General features: G+C 37.2%; 2 protein-coding genes and 2 pseudogenes across 2 annotated transcripts; all 4 read right to left on the reverse strand.

Annotated features, from left to right (window-relative positions):
• Positions 1–1,818: 1,818 nt before the first annotated feature.
• Positions 1,819–5,538, reverse strand: LOC137125171 (ovarian cancer G-protein coupled receptor 1-like). The gene is made up of 3 exons (XM_067500662.1): positions 5,458–5,538; positions 2,426–2,610; positions 1,819–2,332 (listed from the first exon to the last, which is right to left on the reverse strand). The coding sequence occupies exons 1-3, from the start codon at positions 5,536–5,538 to the stop codon at positions 1,819–1,821; spliced, it is 780 nt and encodes a 259-aa protein (XP_067356763.1).
• A 2,033-nt stretch (positions 5,539–7,571) lies between these two features.
• LOC137125681 (mas-related G-protein coupled receptor member B5-like) lies at positions 7,572–9,500 on the reverse strand (annotated as a pseudogene).
• A 4,665-nt stretch (positions 9,501–14,165) lies between these two features.
• LOC137126262 (G-protein coupled receptor 4-like) lies at positions 14,166–16,161 on the reverse strand (annotated as a pseudogene).
• Positions 16,162–18,221: 2,060 nt separating this feature from the next.
• LOC137131024 (G-protein coupled receptor 4-like) lies at positions 18,222–22,094 on the reverse strand. The gene is made up of 4 exons (XM_067511797.1): positions 21,982–22,094; positions 20,309–20,503; positions 19,177–19,364; positions 18,222–19,084 (listed from the first exon to the last, which is right to left on the reverse strand). Exons 2-4 carry the CDS (start codon positions 20,486–20,488, stop codon positions 18,571–18,573), a joined length of 882 nt encoding a protein of 293 aa, XP_067367898.1. The 5' UTR covers positions 20,489–20,503; positions 21,982–22,094; the 3' UTR covers positions 18,222–18,570.
• Between the last annotated feature and the right edge of the window lie 804 nt (positions 22,095–22,898).

Below are 22,898 nucleotides of genomic sequence, written 5' to 3' on the forward strand. Positions count from 1 at the left end.
TGCATAAACCAGTGACTTAAGGATGTCAGCTAATATGTTAGTAATAGTATCAGGGAGAAAACTGCAAACCCAGTCTTTATTGTGTTTTTCACTTTACTCAAAGTTAGACAAAATACATATTTGTACACAGATTAAAGAAAAAAATATTTATGTTTTGAAGTCAAAGAGAAAATAATAAAAGCTAAATCATTCCAGTTAGACTTTATAAAATTGTTTGGTCCTAAACGCGCTTCTGGGGAAACTCAATGAATATTTATATTATTTACATACCTTTGAACAGTGCTTTGTTCTGTAACATACAATGCTAATTTTGTGCTGATAAGATGTAGCTGATATTTGTTTTCATTGTTTGCTTATCTTCATCTAGAATTTGCAATGGAAATAGACCAACTTCAAATAAGGCTTCTGTTCTCAAAAATGTATTGAAAACAACATTTAAACGAGCCTTAAAATATAAAGGCATTTGTAAGGTGTGTGTGATTGTTTACACACATTGATGACATTGGTTTCATTATTTTTCCTCTGGTTTCCAACCTGGAGCAAAACAGTCTGGCCAACACAATGTTTAAATGTCTTTTCTCAGTAAGACAAAACCAAATGTGCCAAATGTAACATTACAGAAGATTTATAAGACGTGTAGTCACTGTGCAGTTATTAATAACCTGCACTTCACATTCAGCTTGTGGCCTTTTAGTTCTTTTTTCATGTAGCAGACCTCCTGTTAGCAATCTGTGTTGGTGTTTAAATTGGTTTTTGATCACTGGGTCAGTCAAACCTTTTTCATTGACGTGTACAGACTTGAAATTTAATTATAACAGTGTAGGAAAGGCACAATAAAACATAAGATGTTAGTTTGAAAGGAATCAACACACAATCCCAGCAGGAATATCTGGCTTTATTAACACTAAATTAAGATTTTGCATATTTTATTTTTATAATGTATTACACAAATACATATCCCTTAGATCGATCAGCCGTAACATTGGCACTAATGTTCTTAATAAGGTGAAGGAGGGCAAGGATCAGCATGTCCACACTGAGCAGTCTGCAGCTACACAGCCCCATACACAGCAAAATTTTATACACTGTGTGCATAGATGGTACAAGTAAACTCAGTACTCAAGCCAAAAGAAAACAGCCCAACAAAATTCTCCACTACAAGAACCACTTTAAATCTGCATTTTTTTATTATCTGCATTTTACTTAAAGTACAAACGTAAAATTACTCTACTAAGAAAACATAAGAATATTGATGATGGTAATTATGGTAAAATACAGTAATTAATACAAAATAAGGGTCAAAATCTACTGTTGGTTAAGGTGGAGCTGATTGTAACCACTTTATGCACTGAAAGCTGGTTAACTCATAATGACACAGAATTTATTAGTTCATCACATTTAATAAAAACATATTTTTTATATTAGATTTTTTATATTTAAACGGCCATATACATGTAAATATTTGTGTGTGGCTGTGTGTATGTATGTACGTGTCACTGGTCACTTTATTAGGTACACTAAATGAATGAAGTGGCCAAAAGTTTATAACCACCTCTTCTTATAATGCACTCCAGTACGACTCTACCACCCACTATGACCTCAATAATAAACAAAGTATAATTATCATCTTTCTTAAGAACTGAAAATTGCGTGTTACAAATTCTCTAATGAATTATTTATTTATCAAATATGCACGTGTGTGTCTATACATACATCACACAATTTTGGTTTATCATATGTAATAGAAATTACTATGAGAATTAATAATAACAGTGGATTTGACTATGGTACTGATCTCAGCTTCTCAAAATAAAACATCTAATTTTCTATTGTGGTTGAAGGATTGATATCATTACTTTCCATTCTACAACAAGACAGAGAGGCCAAAACCTTGTCTACAGCTCCTTTCCTAAGCAGAACATACAGAATAGAGTCTGCAATAGGACTGAACTGAACTATAATTAATGACAGGTCACGAAAGGAATAGTTTTCTCCAGTTTTTTCTGCCAGGGACCAAATGATGCTGGGCAGGAACAGCAGTGTGTAAATAAGCAGCACCAGAACCAACATTGCCACAATTCGTCGTTTTTCATCAGTGGGGACACGGCTTGCTGCAGATAGAGCTTTGAGTTTCCCACCCAGTGAGAAAATGAGCAGTGGAAATGGAAGAAGGAGAAAGATAGCAAATATATGTTCTGCTTTCAAATCAACCAAGAAATACACAGGGAGGACATAAACGAGAGGAAGGGCCCAAACCACGATACAGACCATCAGAGAGATCTTGATTGTTCGTCTGAAGCGGTACCACAGTGGACAGCTGATGACCAAATACCTGTAATACAAGAGAGACACATGGAGGAGCATCAGAGTTACTGGGAATAGACACAGATTCACCTACTCGCACACTGGATAGATGCATAACTACCTTTCCAGGGAGATGCACACCATGAAGCCAACACTAGCCAGCAGACCAAAGAAGTATAAATAGGAGAAGGTCTTCAAGATTATATCTGCACTGTGTGTCATCAGAACACTCATGGAGCAGAGCTGAATGAGGTCAGCGAGGAGAAGGTTGATGACGTAGATTGGAGCAGTATTGTCTTTTCGCACCTGCAGAAAAATGTTAGTAAAAATGTAAAAACGCTCATGCAGCCAGCTATGAAGCGACCTCCTCGACTCTGCTTTGCCCAGTTGCAGTTACAACCATTTGTGCATTTTTTTTAAATCACATTTTCATTGGTGCATATAGAAAATCAGCTCTGACGCTGGTTGATCTCTGCCACAAGAAGCATTTACGCCTGTTTTATAGATATGACCCATTCTGTCATGAAGACATTTGGTGCATTTATCAAACACCTGTAGAAAAATTTTAGTAAAAATTTAAAAATGCTGATGCAACCAACTATGAGGCCACCTTCTCAACTCTGCTTTGCATCACATTTTCATTGGTACACATATAAATACACTATATTGCCAAATGTATTCGCTCACCCATCCAAATAAATGAATTCAGGTGCACAAAGCAAGGTCCATAAAGACATGGATGAGTGAGTTTGGTGTGGAAGAACTTAACTGTCCTGCACAGCGTCCTGATCTCAACCCGATAGAACACCTTTGGGATGAATTAGAGCAAAGACTGCGAGCACTGTGTATTATGTATTTCATAAACACACTCCTAAACCTCGTGGAAAGCCTTCCCAGATGAGTTGAAGCTGTTATAGCTGCAAAGGGTGGGCCGACATCATATTAAACCCTATGGATTAAGAATGGGATGTCACTAAAGTTCATATGGGTCTAAAGGCAGGTGAGTGAATACTTTTGGCAATATAGTGTACTTCTCTGCCACTCCAGACTTCCTCATACAATACCACAGCTCCTGTCTCTGCACCCTGTCACATGCTTTCTTTAAATCTACGAGGAAACAATCCAACTCCCTCTGACCCTCTCTCTAGTTCATCAGCATCAGTTCTGTCGCTGGCTGATCACTGCCACAAGAAGCATTTACGCCTGTTTTTCAGCTATGACCCATTCTGTCATGAAGACATTTGGTGCATTTATCAAACAAACTCATCAGCATGTCGTGTTTTGGAATGCAAGGTGCACCTCTCATCTCTGCCTATGCAAATTTAGGAAAAGCATTAGACAAGTTTACATTATGTTTGCAATGCAATTTGTGGGAAATTCAGCCTCTGAAAGACCGAGCAAACTAAATACGACAATAAGTGCCATTGTCATGTCAGTTGCTCTGGGAAAAACTCAGGATCCCCTAAGATCATCCTCTTCTACTGGTGTGCCGCAGGGCTTAGTTCTTCATCCTCTTCTTTTTTCCATCTATACTACATCCCTGGGTTTTGTCATCCACTCACATGGCTTTTCTTATCACTGCTATACTGATGACACACAGCTCTTCCTGTCCTTTCCACCTGAAGACTACACTGTCTAATCACACATTTCTGTCTGTGTCTCTGACATCTCTGCTTGGATGAGAGAAGATCTCAAGCTCAACCTCTCCAAGAAGCTCTTATGTTCTGAGCCAGACTTTTAACACATTCAGTATCAACATTGGATCTGCAGTGATCTACCACTAAGTCGGCCATGAATCTGAGGGACATCAGCGATGATCAACCGAGCTTTACCAACAACATGTCCTCCGTCTCTAGAGCAAGCAGATTTGCCCTCTACAACATCAGAAAAATCAGACCCTACCTTACACAATAAAGATTTTTACTGCCTTGTACCTCACTTGTGAGTCGCTCTGGATAAAAGAGTCTGCTAAATGAAAAAAATGTATACATAAGTTTATCTTCATCCAATTTGAATTTGACCAAGAGTGTAACAGTACTGTGGCAACAGGACACTTCTCAATGTGCTGTCATCTCAAACTGCAGCTTGGCTGATTAGTATAAAATGTTATTGTTAATTATAGGTAATAATAATAATAATAATATTAGCTATAATTTGTTATTCTTAATAACAGTTTCTACTTTAACCTTTTGCAGCCTTTTATGATTTTAATAAATTTATAGACATTTACTGAAAAGCAAAAGAACTGGACAAATTAAAAGTTTGGCCTGGTCATGGCAAGTCAAGTCAAAATATCACCAGAGTCATCACTCTCTCATGTCTCAATGGATCATTACTACTGTGCAACAAATAAATATTTGTTCTGACTTTTTTCTGAATGAATGTCACCTCACATGTTGTGGGCTACATAGATAATTGGAAACATTTTTGTGAAGAACCTAGGCTGATTAAGGGAGATGGCATCCATCCTACTTTAAATGGTGTAGCTCATAATGACATATATAAAGTAAAAAGTATTGGTCCTAACACAGAGCCTTGTGGAACTTCATAGCTTACCTTTGTCCCAGTAGACCACTTCGATCTGAGAATGCAGGCCTACTTGTGGTTCCCAGAATTTTCAAATGTAGAATGGGAGGCAGAGCCTTTAGCTATCAAGCTCCTCTCCTGTGGAACCAGCTCGAAGTTCAGATTCAGGAAGCAGACACGCTCTCTACTTTTAAGTCTAGGCTTAAAACCTTCCTCTTTAATAAAGCATACAGTTAGTTATAGTCATGCTGCCATAGGCTTAGACTGTTGTGGGATCCACCCCCGATGCACTGAGCTCGTCCCTCTCTCCTCTCCTCTCACCCCACATTTATTTGTCACCAGTGTATGACATTCAGACTTTGTGATTTAGCACATTAACTTTGAAATGAAACAATATGTCATAACTAGAAGTGTCAGCTTGACTTTTAGCAGCTTCACATGAATGTAGAAATGACTGTGTAGGAAGAATAGCCAATGTTACACAAACTAAAACTTAACTAGGTAACACAGTCAAAATACTAATGGTTTGAAGTCTAAACATAATGATAATATACACACCAGAGAAAATACGGCATAGATGGCCACTAGGACTGAAAGAAATGCAGCTGGAATGGTAACGTATGTCACCACATTTTGAATGAAGCCTGTTGATGACGATCCCTTGTAACTACTGTTCTGTGAGGTGCTGTTGAAGTCGTAATCTCCCATTCTCTACAGTGAATCCTATAACAGAAATAAAGGTTTTAAATATATCTCACATATTTCAATGAGGTGCATCTTCACCTGCACTAAATATAAATGTAGGTGAAAACAAATATTTGATCATAGAAATTAAGAAACAACTTTAGGCTGTGACATTTACTATCTGTAACAACATCAACATTGCCCCTATGGAAAGTCACAGATTCATCTTCTCATTCATCAAAATATTCTGAACTGAATCATTAATTGGCTTCAAATTGCAGTGGGTGACATAACTCTATACTGCTGGACGCCTCTCGGTAATCAAAGTGTCACAATACAAAATACACCTTTAAATAATCACTGAACATAAAGTGATCGACAAATTTTACCTTTGAAAGTTGCAGACTGCATGTGTTCATACACCGGCTTTATTATTTTCTCATCTTCATCCAAACAGTGTAATTAGGATAAATGACAACCTGCAGCAGGCTCCTGATGATCTTCACTTGCTGTTCTTAGGGAATGATGCAAAACATGATCAGACATGAATATGTAAAACCACTCTGTCAGCAATGATGACACACTGTGCATTGTACTGAAGGAATCGTTTGGGATTTTCAACCTGCTCTTGATAGAAACTTGAGTCTTTATGCATATGTATCAGGATGTCAGTTGTTAAAACTTTTCCTCCTGTCCACAGTGTCTATGTATGTTTCCAATGAGAACACAACAACAGCAACAGTTTACAGTCCATGTTTAACATATTATATCAAAGAAATTTCAATAAATGAATTTTTGTCACCGAGTAAGTTTTATCTCTCATGAGCTCAATTTAGATGTAAGAAAAGGAAAACTTAAAGTAATAGGCCTGGGATAAACTGTACGCCCACAGTCCTGATCTGTCAGCTTATCCGCGATTACATATTCATTTGCATTCCTGTTTCCACAATACAACACAAATCTTAGATCTGAAAGCTGAAACACTGCAACTTGACTGCGTTTGATTTACCTGACCACCAAGCTTGTAAATGATTTGACATTTGCTGGTTTTCAGTCATTTAAAGTAGATTTTATGTACGTATTTTACTCTTTGTGATGCATCTATTTTTGGTCTATTGCAATAGATTTTAAAATTAAAAGAGCCATAAAATTGCTTCCCAAAAGACAATTACTTCTGCTCTGAAAGCATTTCAGATTGAATAATAAATGAATCTTTTATCACAAACCTTTACAAGAACTGAGGTGCTGACTGAATCCCAGCTTCCAGCTGTCTTCCAGCTTTAACTCCCACAGAGTTAGTTTGTCAAACAGGGCCGTCTTATACAGAGGCAGACTTCTGTTAAAATTGCACCGTTTTTGGCATCACACAAACAAAATGGTGGATACAGTTACAGTGGAGCCAAAATGGTGCTCAGTTTCACACTTGTTATTTGCTTTAAACACTCTAAAAAGTGATATTTTAAACTGTCCAAAGAAGGTAAGGTTAGTAAATAAGTCGTGGTCAATTCTCTACTTCTTTGATGCACAATGCGTCTCACATGATGTGCGTCGAGTGACTGTTGCAACAACAACAGTAGTTTTACACTGGAATCAAACTCTGGTTTCCTGTGTGAAAGTACTGCGTTTTGTGAACCATTCAATACATGTTAATGCAAGCACAGAGAAATTCTACAAGTCAGTAGAAAACAGGTCTATTTACATGCAGAAATTAATTAAACACGTACAAGATATTTTAAAAAAATATTTCAACAATGTCTAAAAGCAGTTGACCACTGCAGCTTGTGGTTTTAGTTAAGAAGATTTTAGAACAGCAAAAATAAAATAAGCATATTTTGTATATATTGGGTTGAAGTCATCACAGTGAACCCAACCCAATGATTTCTTGGAAACATGTCTCAGCAACCACTCTAATTAAAATAATTCACACTTTTATGTAGAGAATTCAGAATTTTTATGTCTATAAGTTTTACTTTCCTTTATTTCTCCTTCTATTCCATTCCTTCCATTTCTTTCTCTACCAACCTTGACTTGACTGTGTATGTACGTGTTATCTTAATTTATTTTGTTGTTGTGCTGAGATCACTGCTGTCCATTCTGCAGCAACACACAGAGGTCAACAACTTGTCTGCAGCCCTTTTCCTCATAAAAATATACAGAAAAAGGTCTGCAAGAGGACTGAACTTTAAAACAGTGAAAGAGAGGTCACTAAAGCAATGGTTATCCCAATTGGTTTCTGCCAGGGACAAAATGGCACTGGGCAGGAACAGCAGAGTATATATGAGCAGCACCAGGACCAAGATTGCCACAATTCGTCGTTTTTCATCAGGGGGGACACGGCTGGCTGCAGACAGAGCTTTGAGGGTCCCACCCAGGAAGAAAATGAGCATTGGATATGGAAGGAAGAGGAAGAAAGCAAAGATGGTTTCTTCAATGCGAAAATCAACCCTGAAATACACAGGAAGGACATAGACAAGAGGAAGAGCTCAGACTATGACGGAGATCACCAAAGAGACTTTGGCTGTTCGTCTGAAGTGGTACCACAGTGGCCAGACAAAGACCAAATACCTGTAAAACAAGAGAGACCCACAGTAATTTGTAGGTATGTAAGGAAAAATTTATCTGCCACAGATGGAGCTACACACTTATCGGACAGATGGTACCTCTCCAGGGCGACACACACCATGAAGCCGACACCAGCCATCACACCAAAGTGGTAAATGTAAATGATTTCAAAGCTTGGAAAACACTGCACCACCTCAACAATCATGCAGCAGAGCTGGATGAGGTCCGAGATGAGAACGTTGATGACGTAGATCGGAGCGACATGTTCCTTTCTCACCTGCAGGAAAACATTGGTAAAAGGGAATAAAGCAATAGTTGCCATGTAACATTTGCATTTGTCTTTCAGATATGACACATTTTGGACCAATCATGGTGTCTTGTGTTTGTGAGGCGTGGACATGCATTTCAGGGAGGATTGCACAAATAATGTCAGGAAACATGTTAACAGAGATAAGTTATGCCTCATTCACTTTGGTTGTGCACTTTAATTTTGCAAGGAAATTTTGCCCTGGGAAAGACGATGTAAACAAAGCAGATGATATATAACCAGAATCTAGAATTTTTTATTTTAGATACAATATTTCAAACTACTTTACACTGTCAAGTCCCAGCATTCATTCGAATAGGTTTACAAAAGACATGTGGGACATAAAGCTTTTAACTGATGTGCAAAGGAAGTTGGGGAGAACTAAAAAGGAATTTCAATTTTGTTCTTTATTTCTGTATCTGTTCTGTATTTGAACTTACTTCCCCCAGTGCTAAACATTTTGTGTTTCTGCCTAAAACGAACCATTATTTCTTTCAACAACACTCAGGTACATAATGTTGCATAGTAATGACCTACAAGCCTGTGGAGAGTGTAGCTACCTCCCCATATCTATTGTTCTGATCACAATAGATTATGGCCACTGAATGGCAATGGATAACATTCAAAGTGAGTTCCTCAATATTATCCTCTCAACCCTTTACTCATCATATTGGTGAACAGAGTAACTCTGCTTCCGTCTAGTTTTATTTTAAAAGGGCAACTTTTTTCAACTGCCCTATGGCTTTTAGTTTAGGGTTTAAATGTTAATGCTTTTAAACTTCCCTCTGACTTCACTATGTTAAAATATTTCTCTGCTTCTAGATGGAAAAACACCCAGAGTAGTTTTTTATCATTGGGAGTTCAGATGATGTCCTCCAGGGGAGCTCTGAGCTCTGAAAATGCAGGTCGACTCTGATTACAAACTCCATAGTGTGAGCAACAATATAACATAAAGTCAACAGACAGTTCCTCCAAGTGATGTCATCGGGAGCCGTTTTTCATTTAGAAGTAGAGATATTTTGATATAGGGAAGTCAATGGAAAGTTTAATAGCATTTAATTACATGTACTACTTAAACTAGACCCTAAGGAAGCAAGTTCAGTACCAGTGACGGCATCTGAGCCACATGAGAGCTGATTTGATCATGTTCTATTGTTGAAACAACACATGGCTGCTCAAAAAACATTTAGCAGCTATGTGTCCATTTAGGTGCAATGTGGACACGGCTACTTGAAACCTACTGCAATTAAAGCTTAGACCTAACACCTGATGCACAGAGCCTTAAAACTAACCAACCAAAAACATTGAACAGTCCAAATACTTATGGTTTGGACTTTAAATCTCAATCATAATATACACACCTGAGAAAACACAGCATAGATTGCCACTAGGGTAAAAAGAAGGCTGACTGCAATGATCGTGCGTGTCATCACAAACACCATGTCGCTTCCTCTATTCACACAATCACTGGTGGTGGAATTAGAGCTTTTGTTAAAGTTGACTCCTTCCATTCTTCAGACGGGAACCTGGACCAGGAGCAAATGTTTTATCACCTATCCAACGTTGTTCAGTGATGATATTGAAGCTGAGCTGATGTCAAAACTGTAAAATAGGTGTTTAATGTTTGCTTAAGAAATTATGGAAACAAAGTGACCAGCAACATAACTGAAAAGGTAGACTAAAACATTAAGTAAAATGTATTAAATAAATTAAGTAAATGTACTCAAAAAAACACAAGTTACCACTAAAATCATCTATACAATAATATTGCATTTAAATGTGATTTGATATAAATATTTTATATCAAATTATTTCAACAACAAAAATGCTTATAAATATTGCACACTAACTGTAATTTATATTTTGTAATCACCTGGGTAAAATGTATCTTTATTCTTCTAAGCATTTTTATTAATCACATCATCACTGTAGGCAATTCTCTGTGTGTGACACAGGAGTTGAAGAAAACATTGTAATTAATTTAATCAATCCACTTTACACAGTTTACATATTTGTTTACGTGGTGATAACAGTATTATTTGATAATTACTACTCAAAAGAAAACAATGTCACAAATTTTACCTTTGAGCATCCCAAACCAGATTGAGTTCCTTACACCAAGTTTATATTTGTTCCACTGTGTCCAAACATCTGAACTATGAGAAACAAAATGAGGTGTAAGATCGTAAAAATCTAAACGCGTCTTTGCATTAATGGAAGTGAGGCGTGAATATGTAAAGTACATGAGAACGACGTAGAAACAACGTATTTCCTCTAAACACAGTGACACGCTGTGATTTTGTCAAAGAGCTGCATGAAGCTTGTTGACAGATGTTTATTCCTCTAAGATTTTACATTCATATTGTCACAAGGCACAAAACTGTCATATTTCAGATGTCTGCACTTTCATGCTCTTTTGCTTCATACTCAGGTTCTTCTTTGTCTTTTTTAGTTTTTAAAATACGTTCTTCTGGCATGATTTCAGGAATCGTCTCAGGTTACTCATAACCCTCATGTGTTAAACCTGCATTTTAGGAGATTTTAGAAAACTATAAGCTAAATGTAACTGGTTGGCCTCTGGTACATTGTACACCCACAACCCTAAGCTTCACTGTTTGCATAATCATTTCCATAATCATTTGCCTTGTTACATACTTATACATTCGCACTGTTGCTGTTTTAAATGATCTGTAACACAACTTAAACCATCTATGTGAAAAAAACTCACTGTTCTTTCCAACTCTGCTTTGGCCACTGTGCCACGCGATGGAGAGTACTGATGGTTACTGACAAACAGGCATCTTAAGAACAGAGACATTGTTTGCTGTAGAATTTGACATTGTTGTAAGCTGCGTTATTGCTGTTTTTTGGTGCATGGTTTCTTCTTGCTCATGTATTTCCACTGGTCTAAAACGTGTCAGAATACTGAGAGTTGAGTTGTAAATAAAAGGCGTTTTTTATTTTGTTCTGTCCATAACGTCAGTTCTGTCAGATATATCAGATGTGACACAGTGACCGATAAGAGAAAACCCAGATTTACCTAAGTGTGCTTTAATTTAGTGGGATCATCTCTCTCCTGACTTTCAAAAGTTTACATACACACTGACATGTTGCGTGTTCCTAAAGTCAGTCAATATGATGTCCAGGAGTAAAAACTGGACCCTGTTCTTCAACGTTAACTCAACTAATTCAGGTGAAAATGCTGATATCTGACTAAAATAATCCTGATAATGATAAAACAGCTAATTGGGGTTTTAAAAAGCAGATCGAAAAGGCATTAAATAATTATGGTTGAAAATATCTTACGTTTGTGCCTTTTACAAAAGGCTAAAAGAGTGGAGAGTAAACATGATTAGCATTAAGTTGATTTGCTAAGTGGTGATCATGGGTCAGACACTGTCCCAGCATGCATTGGGGCTCTGTATTTTACTACTTTGTTGCTCATTCTATTACATCATGTTTGACTGTTGCCACTGTCTTTGATGTTCAGTTAGATATGTTTATATTTCTAATAAATAACCTTCTGTTATTTTAAAATGTGCCTCGGATATCTTAAGGAATATAAATGAAATGCATATTTAATTTTCAACCAAGTCAATTAATATTCAAATGACACATTTTAACATAAAATCTTTGGCTCCACTGCTCCTTTAACCATCCGAATCTAGTTGAGTTTATATCCTTTTATCACAGTGTTTCTAACACTTTTTCACTCGATATAGTTGTTCATTGTTTAGGGCGTCAAATATTGAAGTGTTGGGGTTTGCATTGTACTACACCATGTCCCTGTGTGATCTGTGCTTTTTGGCTCCTTAGGGAACAACATTGGGATAATTCACGTCTCGCCTCATTCTTGCCTGATGCTCTAAAACATCACACAAGTAGCTATAGTACAATTCTGAGACTTTTTTCTATATGACTTGAGCATTTCTTTGTTTTCTACATTACAAACGAAACATTGTACTTTTACTCCACTAAATGTATTGAGGAATTGGTTGGTAAAACAAACTGCAGTACAGGCATCAGCAGAACAGTCCTACTCATTTTACCTGTGAACTGACATCCACTGATGGAAATATCTGACTCAACCACTGACATAAATGCACAAATGACACATCGTACATTTCTGCTAAATATTAAATATGATTTAATTTAACACAATTACATGTACTTGATTTAATTTAACACATTTACATGTACTTGAGCAAAAAACTGCATTTCTTTCTCTTTTGTGAAGCATGAGAAAAAACACACTGAGTAAAGTTGAACAGACTTTCAGAAAGATTTTTATTTATTTCCATGAGACCTCATTTACTTTCTGACTGGAGAATCTCTGTGTGAAAGAAAATGGCACTGTCACCACTGATTTAAATTAAGTAAATATGTCTGTGAATGATAGGATTTTTATAATTATTTAGAAATATTTGTGATAATCGTATTGTTTTAATACACAAAATCTTTATGTAGGCTCTCATTGTTTACTTATAGGACACAAAAAAAGGACAAAACTATTACAATAAATTGAATGAACGACCTTCTAAATCTTTTCACATTCAAATTTAAATGAAACAGGCTTCTAGTTGAACCTCAGTAAACTATGACACATGCTGTAACTGGTTATGTATTTACTGTAAATCTACAAACTTCATTCATGATTATGTGACTAATGTTTCTTTCTCTTTCTGTCACATACAGTTGAGCACAATTTCCCAACTGTCTTTATTCCAGTATGACACACTGTTCTGGTTCCAGTCACTATTACAGTGACGCATTATGAAATTTAGTTTGTAATAAAACTAAACAGAAACCTCGGCATAGGGGTACAAGTATTCATGTCTTTTTATATTTGAGTCAGAGGGATGATCTTCTTTAAGTCATGGGTTTTTTTAGATTAAAGTCCTGATGACATACTGCTCATAAACACAGTATTGAGTATATTGTTTGTACCGGCCTCCAATAACGAACAAGGGAAACATCTCATCACTTAGTGACACCTAACGCCTGTAGTGAGCGGTGTAAGTGAGACTGTACAAAGGTTGTTGGGGAGGTAATGGGTCACAAAACACAGGAGATGGGAGTTTGAGTCCAGTACAAAGTCTAACATAGCGTGGATTCTCACAGAATGATGATTTTATACACATCATATATCCTTTGCTGTGTATGGAGCTGGCCATCTGTACATAACATCAAACATTTAAAGTCAGTGTAACTTCAAATGATCACAGTAGTAAAATATAAATGTAGAACCTTATGGACATGATCTGAGCTTCTGTCGTGTAGCTGCTGTGTGATGTGACGGTTCACTAATGTGACACAGGTTTTATTGTAACCAGAGTTTGAATCTTCTTAGGATTCTGGACATTAGATGATTCAGTTTTGTGTTCTGCTGTCCACACACTTCCTGGAACTTCCTGGTACCTTCCTGAGCAGACATTGAATTTCATTTGTGTGCTTAGATGCACCTGTTCATCTAAACACAAATATTTTTGGGTAAAGGCTTTTTGTGCCTCCAAATTTGTTGCAGCAAATTTGTTCTTTTTTCTCGTTCTTTCTACTTGCCTGTACCAAGCTGATTGTGCACACGATGTCATGCGACACATGGTTCATCTGCACGGCTGGCATGAGTGCTGTTCAACATGTGACAACACACAGAGGCTTTGGCCTTGTCCACTGCTCCCTTTCGGAGGAAAACATACATAAACAAATCTGCAAGAGGACTGAACTTGATAGTAAGAAAAGACAGATAACTTAAAGTGTTATTTCTGGCTGAGCCTTCCAAGCCCTAAATGGGAGTGGGCAAAAATAGCAGAGTGTTAATAAGCATCACCAGGGCCAAAAATCCGTCGTTTTTCCTCAGCAGGGACACGGTTGGCTGCAGACAAAGCTTTAAGAGTACCACCCAGGAAGACAATGAGCAGGGGGTAGGGAATAAGAACAGAGACAGCAAAGATGATTCCTGAAATCTGTTGACCACGCCAGAAAAAGTCAGCAGCAACAATAACAATAGGAAGGACCCACACCACCACGCAGACCACCAGCGTGGTCCTGATTGTTCGTCTGAAGCAGTACCGCAGTGGACAGGCGAGGACCAAATACCTGTAACAAAAGACACATGTAGATGGTGTCTGGGTTGCATTAGAATTGCAGCACATATTCACAAGTATGTGGCTACATGTACCTTTCCAGGGCGTTGCAAGTCATGAAGCCAACACTGACCATCCGAGCGAAGAAGTACATTTTAAAGAAGAGGAGGAAGATGGTCGGGTCCTTTGGTTTTGTCACCCTGATGATCATGCAGCAGAGCTGAATGAGGTCAGAAACCAGGAGGTTGATGACGTAGATCGGAGCAACATGATCCTTTCGCACCTGCAAAAAAAAAAAAACATTGGTAAAAGTGAACAAAGCAGCTGTGTACGTGTTCTGAAATGAATACAAGACAAGTCAAGGTGGGGTCATTTCTACAGACTGATGACTGCACAAATCACATAAAGGTGTCAGGTCTAACACAGAAACAAAAACAATAAACTTAATAAAACACACATATACACAAAGCCATAAATAATATGAGCCATGTTTACCATCTTATCTAAGTGTGTTAGCGTGCTGACACCTCCTAATGAAGGCTGCAGCGCTGCTACATGTCCAACAACTTCACAAGATGTTTGACACAATTAAATTCAAAAATGTATCTTAGCACCAACACCAGATAGAGATCCTTTACAACAGACATGATACAGGACAAAAAACCAATACACACACACGTACACACCATGGAATACACAGCATAGATCGCCACCAGGTTCAGAGAAAGGCTGATAGAAATGACGGCACGTAAATGGCGAAGTGTTCAGCAAGAACTTCACTTTGGGTCTGTGAAGATGTGTTAGTGTACAATATGTCCATTCTTCACAGTGCAACCTAAAAGGGAGGAAAACATCTATAAAAATGGTTCAGTACATCACAGAACACACTACACTCAGAGTATCACAAAAACAACATGCAGCATAGATTCATGTTCTCAACTGAAGCCAAAATAGATTGCTAAAAGTGAAGGAATAACAAGCAATAATAAAGAATAATAAGGAATATACAACATTTAAAGAAAATATAAATGTAAGAGTTCTTCTTCTTCAGTTTAAAAAAAGAGAGATCGCTTTCATAAATCAATAAATCAATTCATAAATCAAGTTCATATTGGTTATTTTTTCTTACAAGAAATTTACATTTATCATATTTGTTACATGTTTTTTTTCCTGTATGCAAAATGTGTGGCAGAACACACTTCTGATCGGTGGATCACTCGACCATTCAGCAGGTTCCCATCTCTGCCTTCTTATTGTTTTTTCTTAAAACCTTTGTGATCCTTCATTTATTTATTTATTTATATTATTATTATTATTATTATTATTATTATTATTATTATTATTATTATTATTATTATTATTATTATTATTATTATTATTATTATGTTATTCTAAATAGTAATGGATACATTCAATTCAATTCAAGCTCATTTATATAGCACCAATTCACAACAACACTCAAGGCACTTTACATAATAATTGTACATAATAACAGATGATCTCATGTTATATTTTAGTGTGTAACAGTCACTTGTTGTATTTCTCACTCACAAACTTGTATTAAGAGAGGAGAGGAAGAAAACAACGGTTACAACGGTTAACATATTCATTCACATTCCTGATTGTAAATATCAGTACAAATATATGTCCTAAATTATCCATAAAATAAGAGAAGCAGTGGAACCCAAACCTCATCTTTAATCGCTGGAGGAAGACGAGTTCAATGTGTTTTCTTTGAATAAAGATTTATCTTCTGTAAAGACAAACAATAATGCAATAATGTGGCAAGCACTGACACGTATGTCCACATCAACATAAACCTCAGAAAAATTCACGCAAGAGAATGGTTTATTACGTTTACTGCAAAATATCTAGTAACTTTGATGGGAAAGTGTTTTTGGAGTGACCTTGCTTTTAATTGGAATTAGTGAATGTTCTTTGTCACATTAGCAACACAAGTGCATGGCTTAGTCCTGCATGTTTTTGTCTCTGGTATTTGATACCAACAAATGCAAAATACCTTGACTTGTAAGTATTTTTTTTCTAAAACCAGCCTTCTGAGGCAAAGTAAATGTAATTCATATACTTACTTTTAAAACACTATTTGGATCACACTTCTGAAACATACTTTCTGAGAAATAGTGTCTTCTCTAATCTCTCTGATTCATATTTTTCTCATGGCTTTTGGTTGAAAAAAATATGAATCAAAAACAAACTTTGTGATATATACACTGACCACCTGTAAAATCGAATCCAATCCAGCACAGATTTTGTTCTCATTAAGATTTTATAACCTGCACAAACTTGAGTCACATAGTTTATTTACTTAAAGAAAATTGTTTGAAAATTGGAAAATTAATTTTAAGCATCACAGATTTGTAAACATGCTGTAATTGTATTTCCACTTTTAACAGAGCAAACTTTGAATCTAACAACCTCTTCTTCTTTAGACTGCATCTGCCTTTTTGGTGAGTGGTGCCAAAAGGAGGACTTGTAACTGCAGGTTAAGCTACAGCTACTTCAAAAAGTACTATGGTGGACTCAAAATCAATCCACTTTGCTCCCTCTCTGTGCTCTGCTACACTCTTCCATCATTATCAAATTGTTGTTTTTTTTTTTGTGTTAATATGTGTGCTGTGCTGTGGGTGCAGGTGAAGCAGAGCTGGCTAATGAATTTGGTTCAGGTGTGCGGCTGAGGAGGATGTCCTGGAGCAATAGCAGAGACAACAGGTACACATAGTGACTTGAGAGGGAATGACAGGAGACCAGAAACCGGACAAAGTAGTTTGGCACAGGGACAGTCCTCTTTGAACATATCGTGATAGATTGTACGAGGTTTTGGGCGTCAACATTAAATGAGACACTGTGTAAACTGTGTGTCCAAAGAGCAGCTGATTGCCCAACATGATGTGGGAATGAACAGTGTTGTGTAATGTTGTAGTACTGATCACACATGTAGTCATCATCACTTTTACCATCATCGTCATCAAAATACTGATCAGCAGGCTGTCACAAACAGGGCAAAGGTCAGAGACAAAACTAACTGTAAATCTAAGGTAAAATCAGATTTGGTTAATAAGGAAGGAATGCAAAGTATTTTATATGGATAGTTTACTCAGGTCCATATTTGTAGCCTTAAATGTGTCTTAAAATGTGGTGTTCTTTTTTCAAACGTTCCTTTGCCTTGTCTTAAAAATGCAATAAAATAATCATCAGTTTTCAGAGGCTTAGTTAGCGTGTCTCTGCTAACAAAATGTGCCCGAATCATTTTAAATTAAATTAATTTTACTTCTTTAAACAGATTTTCCCAATTTTTGATTCTAGTTTAGTTTATGCCTGACACATAATTCAGTATCTTCCACTGAATTTTGCCTAAGTTGTTAAGCTAATAATTAAATTTTTTGCATCATCCCTTTGTTTCTTTAGTGGTTTCTTCACAGTGATCTCAAGGCTTTAATTCATCATCTTGTCCTTCACACCCAGCCAGAATTGACTTTACCTCTGAATTTTCAACACTCTTATTGGTTTATCCACCACTTGTCACACGTATAAGTCAGATCCTGTAGCTTTTCTTTGTGTGGATTATGCAGCATATTGTAGTTTATGTTTTTCCTGGTAACTTTGCACAATTTAAACTGGTGACTTAGAAAAACATGTTTTCCTTTTCCTTTAAATGTGGTATTAACTATTAAACCTACATTTACGTACTTATGCACTGAAGCCTATTAAGTAATATTTTGAAAAAGAGATTTGCATGTGTGTAAAAACACCAAAAATAGGACTTTTATTTTATTAAGATTAACAAACAAACAAATGCAGATTATTTGCACAAACATAACACCAACAAACAAAACAAATGATATTTTATGTGTTTAAGAGTCTAAATAACAAAAATGTCCTAAGCACCTGTTCCAGTGACATTCCTGAGTTTAACAAACACAAAAAAGGTCAAAAATTAGGATTTAAGTAGATTAAATACTACATCAAATTATGGTGGAAATAAAAACCAGTGCCCCAACAGCAAACCATCGACTCATTTTGTCTGCTGTCGACGATGTTTTTCTCTCCTTCTTTCTCCGCCTACCTGAACCTGACTTTTTACAATTATACTGCCACTGTGCCGATATCGTTGCTGTTCATTCTGCAACAGCACAGAGATATTAAAAGTTTGTCAGCAGCCCCTTTCCTGAGGAAAACATACAGAAAAGAGTCTGCAAGAGGACTCATCTGAACAAAAGTGGCCGACAGTTCACTTAAGAGATCCTTCGCTGTGGCTTTATCAGCCAGAGACCAAATAATGGTGGGCAGAAACAGCAGCGTGTAAATGAGCAGCACCAGGACCACAAGAGCCACAATTCGGCGTTTTTCATCAGAGGGGATGCGGTTGCCTGCGGACAAAGCTCTGAGGGTCCCACCCAAGAAGAATATGAGCAGGGGAAAGGGGACGAGGAAGAAGACGTCAAAAACCAGTTCTGCACCTGAAAAATCAGAGGAGTAAGAGAAATAGACAGAGAGCAGATACACAAGAGCAAAGGCCCAGACCACGACGCAGACCACCACAGAGATCTTGATGGTTCTTCTGAAGCGGTACCACAGTGGACAAGCGATGACCAAGTACCTGTAGAACAACAGAGACATAAAGTTGGTGACAAATCAGGTCATAAAAACACCAGACACGGATGTAGTCAGAGACTGTGGATGGACAGCTACCTCTCCAAGGCGATGAACACCATGAAGCAAACACTGGTGAGCAAACCAAAGTGGTAGATGTAAAAAAAGACTTTAAAGGTCTTCGTAGATTCAGTTACTGCCACTGAAACTATCATGCAGCAAAGCTGAATGATGTCAGATATGAGGAGGTTGATGACGTAGATTGGAACAACATTATCCTTTTGCACCTGCAGGAGACATTGGTAAAAGACACAGCAGTTGTGAAAAGGTCTTTTCAAAGGTGTCATGTTGGTCTGCCCAGCAACTGGAGTCAGACCTATGTATACAAGTTTCATTAAACGCTCTGCAATAAATATCAGAACTGACACTATGGCCAACCAGTGTGAATCAAGGATACAAGCCAGATTTTGGGCACAGTGTTTCCAAGGTGTGACCCCTCTCTTTATTGCACGCTGCAAAAATCCCAAAATGACATTAGACCCAATACTCAATCTTCTAGTCATTCTGCAGCCTGGATTAGTTTGTTCATCTGTCACATAACTCCTAACATGATTAGGTTTTTGTTGCAAATATAATGACTTCATCATTACATTTCGATGCACCATATTTTTCAAATCAATGAAACTGTTCTCATGTTTCTTTAGAATCCAGGCTGCAGGCTGACAGGTGACAAACATGGGTAGAGAAGAATTGGTTTGTATGCTGATTGTGGACAATACCATTCATTTAGAAAACAACCAAAGTTACTTTTCAGCTTAGTTTTTAGCTGTAACTACTGAGGTCACACAATTTGTTTTAGCTATTAAGACCAGGTTTACACACAACACAGAGGGACTGTGCAAGACTCACGAAGAACTGAAAAAAGTGAGACAGAAAAAGAAGCATGCATTATGGAATATTTACCATATAATTAAATATTTGGGACAGGACAGAAGTTTGGGTTAAAAGTCAAACAATTGGAAAACAAACTGCCAGCTCCCTCTATTAAACACCCATCTATGGAGTGATGAAGTGATGAAGTGGTCTGTTTTTTTAATAGAAACCCACATTATGTGCAGCACATTTTTCCTGTAAGTATACATCTACCTCCAAATCAAACCCCTTTACAGACACTGCACAACGGACAAGACACACACATTAAATACACACATCTCAATCAAATTGTACACACCAGAAAATAAACAGCATACAAGGCCGCTAGGGTCAGGGGAAGGCTGACTGAAATGATTACACAGGTCACCACACCCACGTAGGATCCAGGATTGCTGTTACTAATATAGAAGGAAGCGGTGATGTTGTCGTAACCAAAGCTTTTGTCCTGTGATGTGGTGTTTGTGAAGTAATCGTCCATTCTTCAAAGTGAAACCTAGAAAGGGAGCAAGTTTTCATCATGTATCTAACAGAGTTCAGTGATGCCACTAAAGCTGAGCTGCATGTTCACATAAACAGTACAGTTGGGTGCAAAAGTTTAATTTTAATTTCAAAAGACAAAAAGTAAAAGAATTTCACTTTAACATGATATTTACAGCACTTTCAGCTGGTGCAAATGTTTCTCAATCAGAAATTAAAGTTCATTTGTTATTAATTTATCAAGGGGGATGCAAACTTTTTCACTGATATGACTTCTTTATTTAACTTTTTCTATACACTAATACTTCTGATGATAAAGGAACATTTGTAGAAACTGAATGGACATTATTCTTAGGCATTAGGTGTTGTACCTGCCCCTTACCTGTAAATAAGAAAACTATTTTGCATCTCATGTTGCTAACTGCATTTCATCAGCTGTCATCAGCTACCTGCTCTCTGCACTCGAACAGTAAAATTCAGTTTAATCTTTTCATAATTAGCCATTTGCTGTGTAAACCATGCATGTGTGTTTTTTCAGTTTTAGAAAGTTGCAGAAATCTTTCCTCCTCATATGGTCGACAGCTGTGATGGCTCTTCGGTTGGGGTACACTGACTTTTTGGGTGAAAACTGAATTGCTTGCGGAGTGGGTGCACTTTGTAATTAGTGTAACCAAACCCTCCAGTTGGTTTAACTATTTGACTTTCTGCACTTGAACCGTTCTACACAGACTTTATGTTGTGCACGGCACATTAATTTTAATCATACTGTGCAGATACGTCCATCAGTTGAAGACACTTAAAGCTGTAATTAGTTCAACTGCAAATAAATATATAGAATTCTGCCTTAAACTGCAATTAACTGAAGATTTCCAGGCTGATTATTTTGTGGTGTGTGTCTAAATGTCCCCTGGGACATAGATCTAAGACTAACTTGCACAAACAGGCCCTCAGATGCTTTGGAGGTAAAATGTAATTTCTGCTGCTTTTCCCTGCTGCAGCCTCCACATAACCCACATTTCTATGATAACAGACCCATGGTGGAGATCTGAATGTGAGATTCCCTCTCAGTCTGGGCCTACAACACCCAGAGAAATACTTTATTGGGCTTTGAATTTTACTGGAAATAATTCATGAACTCTATGTGATGTCGGATCTTTATCCCTCTAAGAAGTTTTATCATCACCCTACTACCTTCATATCCACTAAATCTATTCCTCTTTCAACTTTTAACTTATAGTATTTTTGCATGTGTTAGCTTATCTGAAGCGATTGTTTGTTTTGGCACAGTGCCAGTTAATTGTATTTCCCACGAGTCGAATTTGTTTAGGAGAAGAGAAGAGAAGCAAAAAGAACTGGTTGGACTCTAATCAACAGTAAAACTGGCTTAAAACATTGGTCTGTCACAGCGTTCCCTCTTCCCCTTCTATCTTTCAACACATTTACAGTATTTTTGTATCAGACTAAGATTGAGAAAAGTAACAAAACAAATCTTACCTTTGAAAGACTGTGAATGCGTTTCCCTTGCTGGAGCGTTCCCTTTGCAAACACACCGTCTTGAGAAATGTTGCAAGTAACAACACGTGGGAGAGATGAGGAGGATGCATGAATATTGCTTCATGTGACTTTTTTAATGTTGGCATTCTGACTTGCAGTGCATGATTCATGCCTGTCTTACGCTGGTATTTTTTACTCAAAATGTATTTACCAAACTTTTGTTGTTTATGGTGCCCTGAATACAACCTGCATGTAGAGTTTAACAAAGACCAAAACTAAGTTGACTGATTTTGAAGTTTTTTTTATCCACCTGACTTTCAATGTCTGATTTTGCAGCAACTTTTAAAAAAATTATATTTAGACATTTCTTGCAATGAAATTGAGGGGAGAAGGTTATTTGTTCCAGTCAGAATAAACCCCTATTGTGGTGAGTGTTCTCAGTAACACACACCTGCAGGCATGCACACACACACACATAGTTTGTAATGCTTTCAGCACTTGCAAAAGCTCTGCATGTATCAGCCTCTGTAACAGTGATTTGTAATCTGTTGTCCCCATGTTTCAGATATTATCCAGGTTTGTTTGCAGAGAAAAAGTGTTTGCATAGTTGCAGAGAGTTCACTGTGGTTTATTTCCATTAGTTCTTGAGATAATGTTTTATGCAAACTCTTGGAGGGACCAGAATACACTGATGCCTTTAGTTAGTTTGTACATAGACTTCATAAATAGAAAGGTGTGATGAAATGATTCCGCCCAGAGTAGCTTTTTGAATAGTAAGACGAATGCCATCAGTGCCAATGCTTTGTGGGCTTCATGATAATTAACGCGCATTCTAGATAATAATTTCTCCTAATGATCCAAGCCACGAATCGGAGAGCATGTTCAGACCTGGAATATCCTCCAGGCTAAGAGCCTCT

Source organism: Channa argus, chromosome 1 (assembly GCF_033026475.1).
Source record: "Channa argus isolate prfri chromosome 1, Channa argus male v1.0, whole genome shotgun sequence".
In the NCBI taxonomy this organism is placed as follows: Eukaryota; Metazoa; Chordata; class Actinopteri; order Anabantiformes; family Channidae; genus Channa; species Channa argus.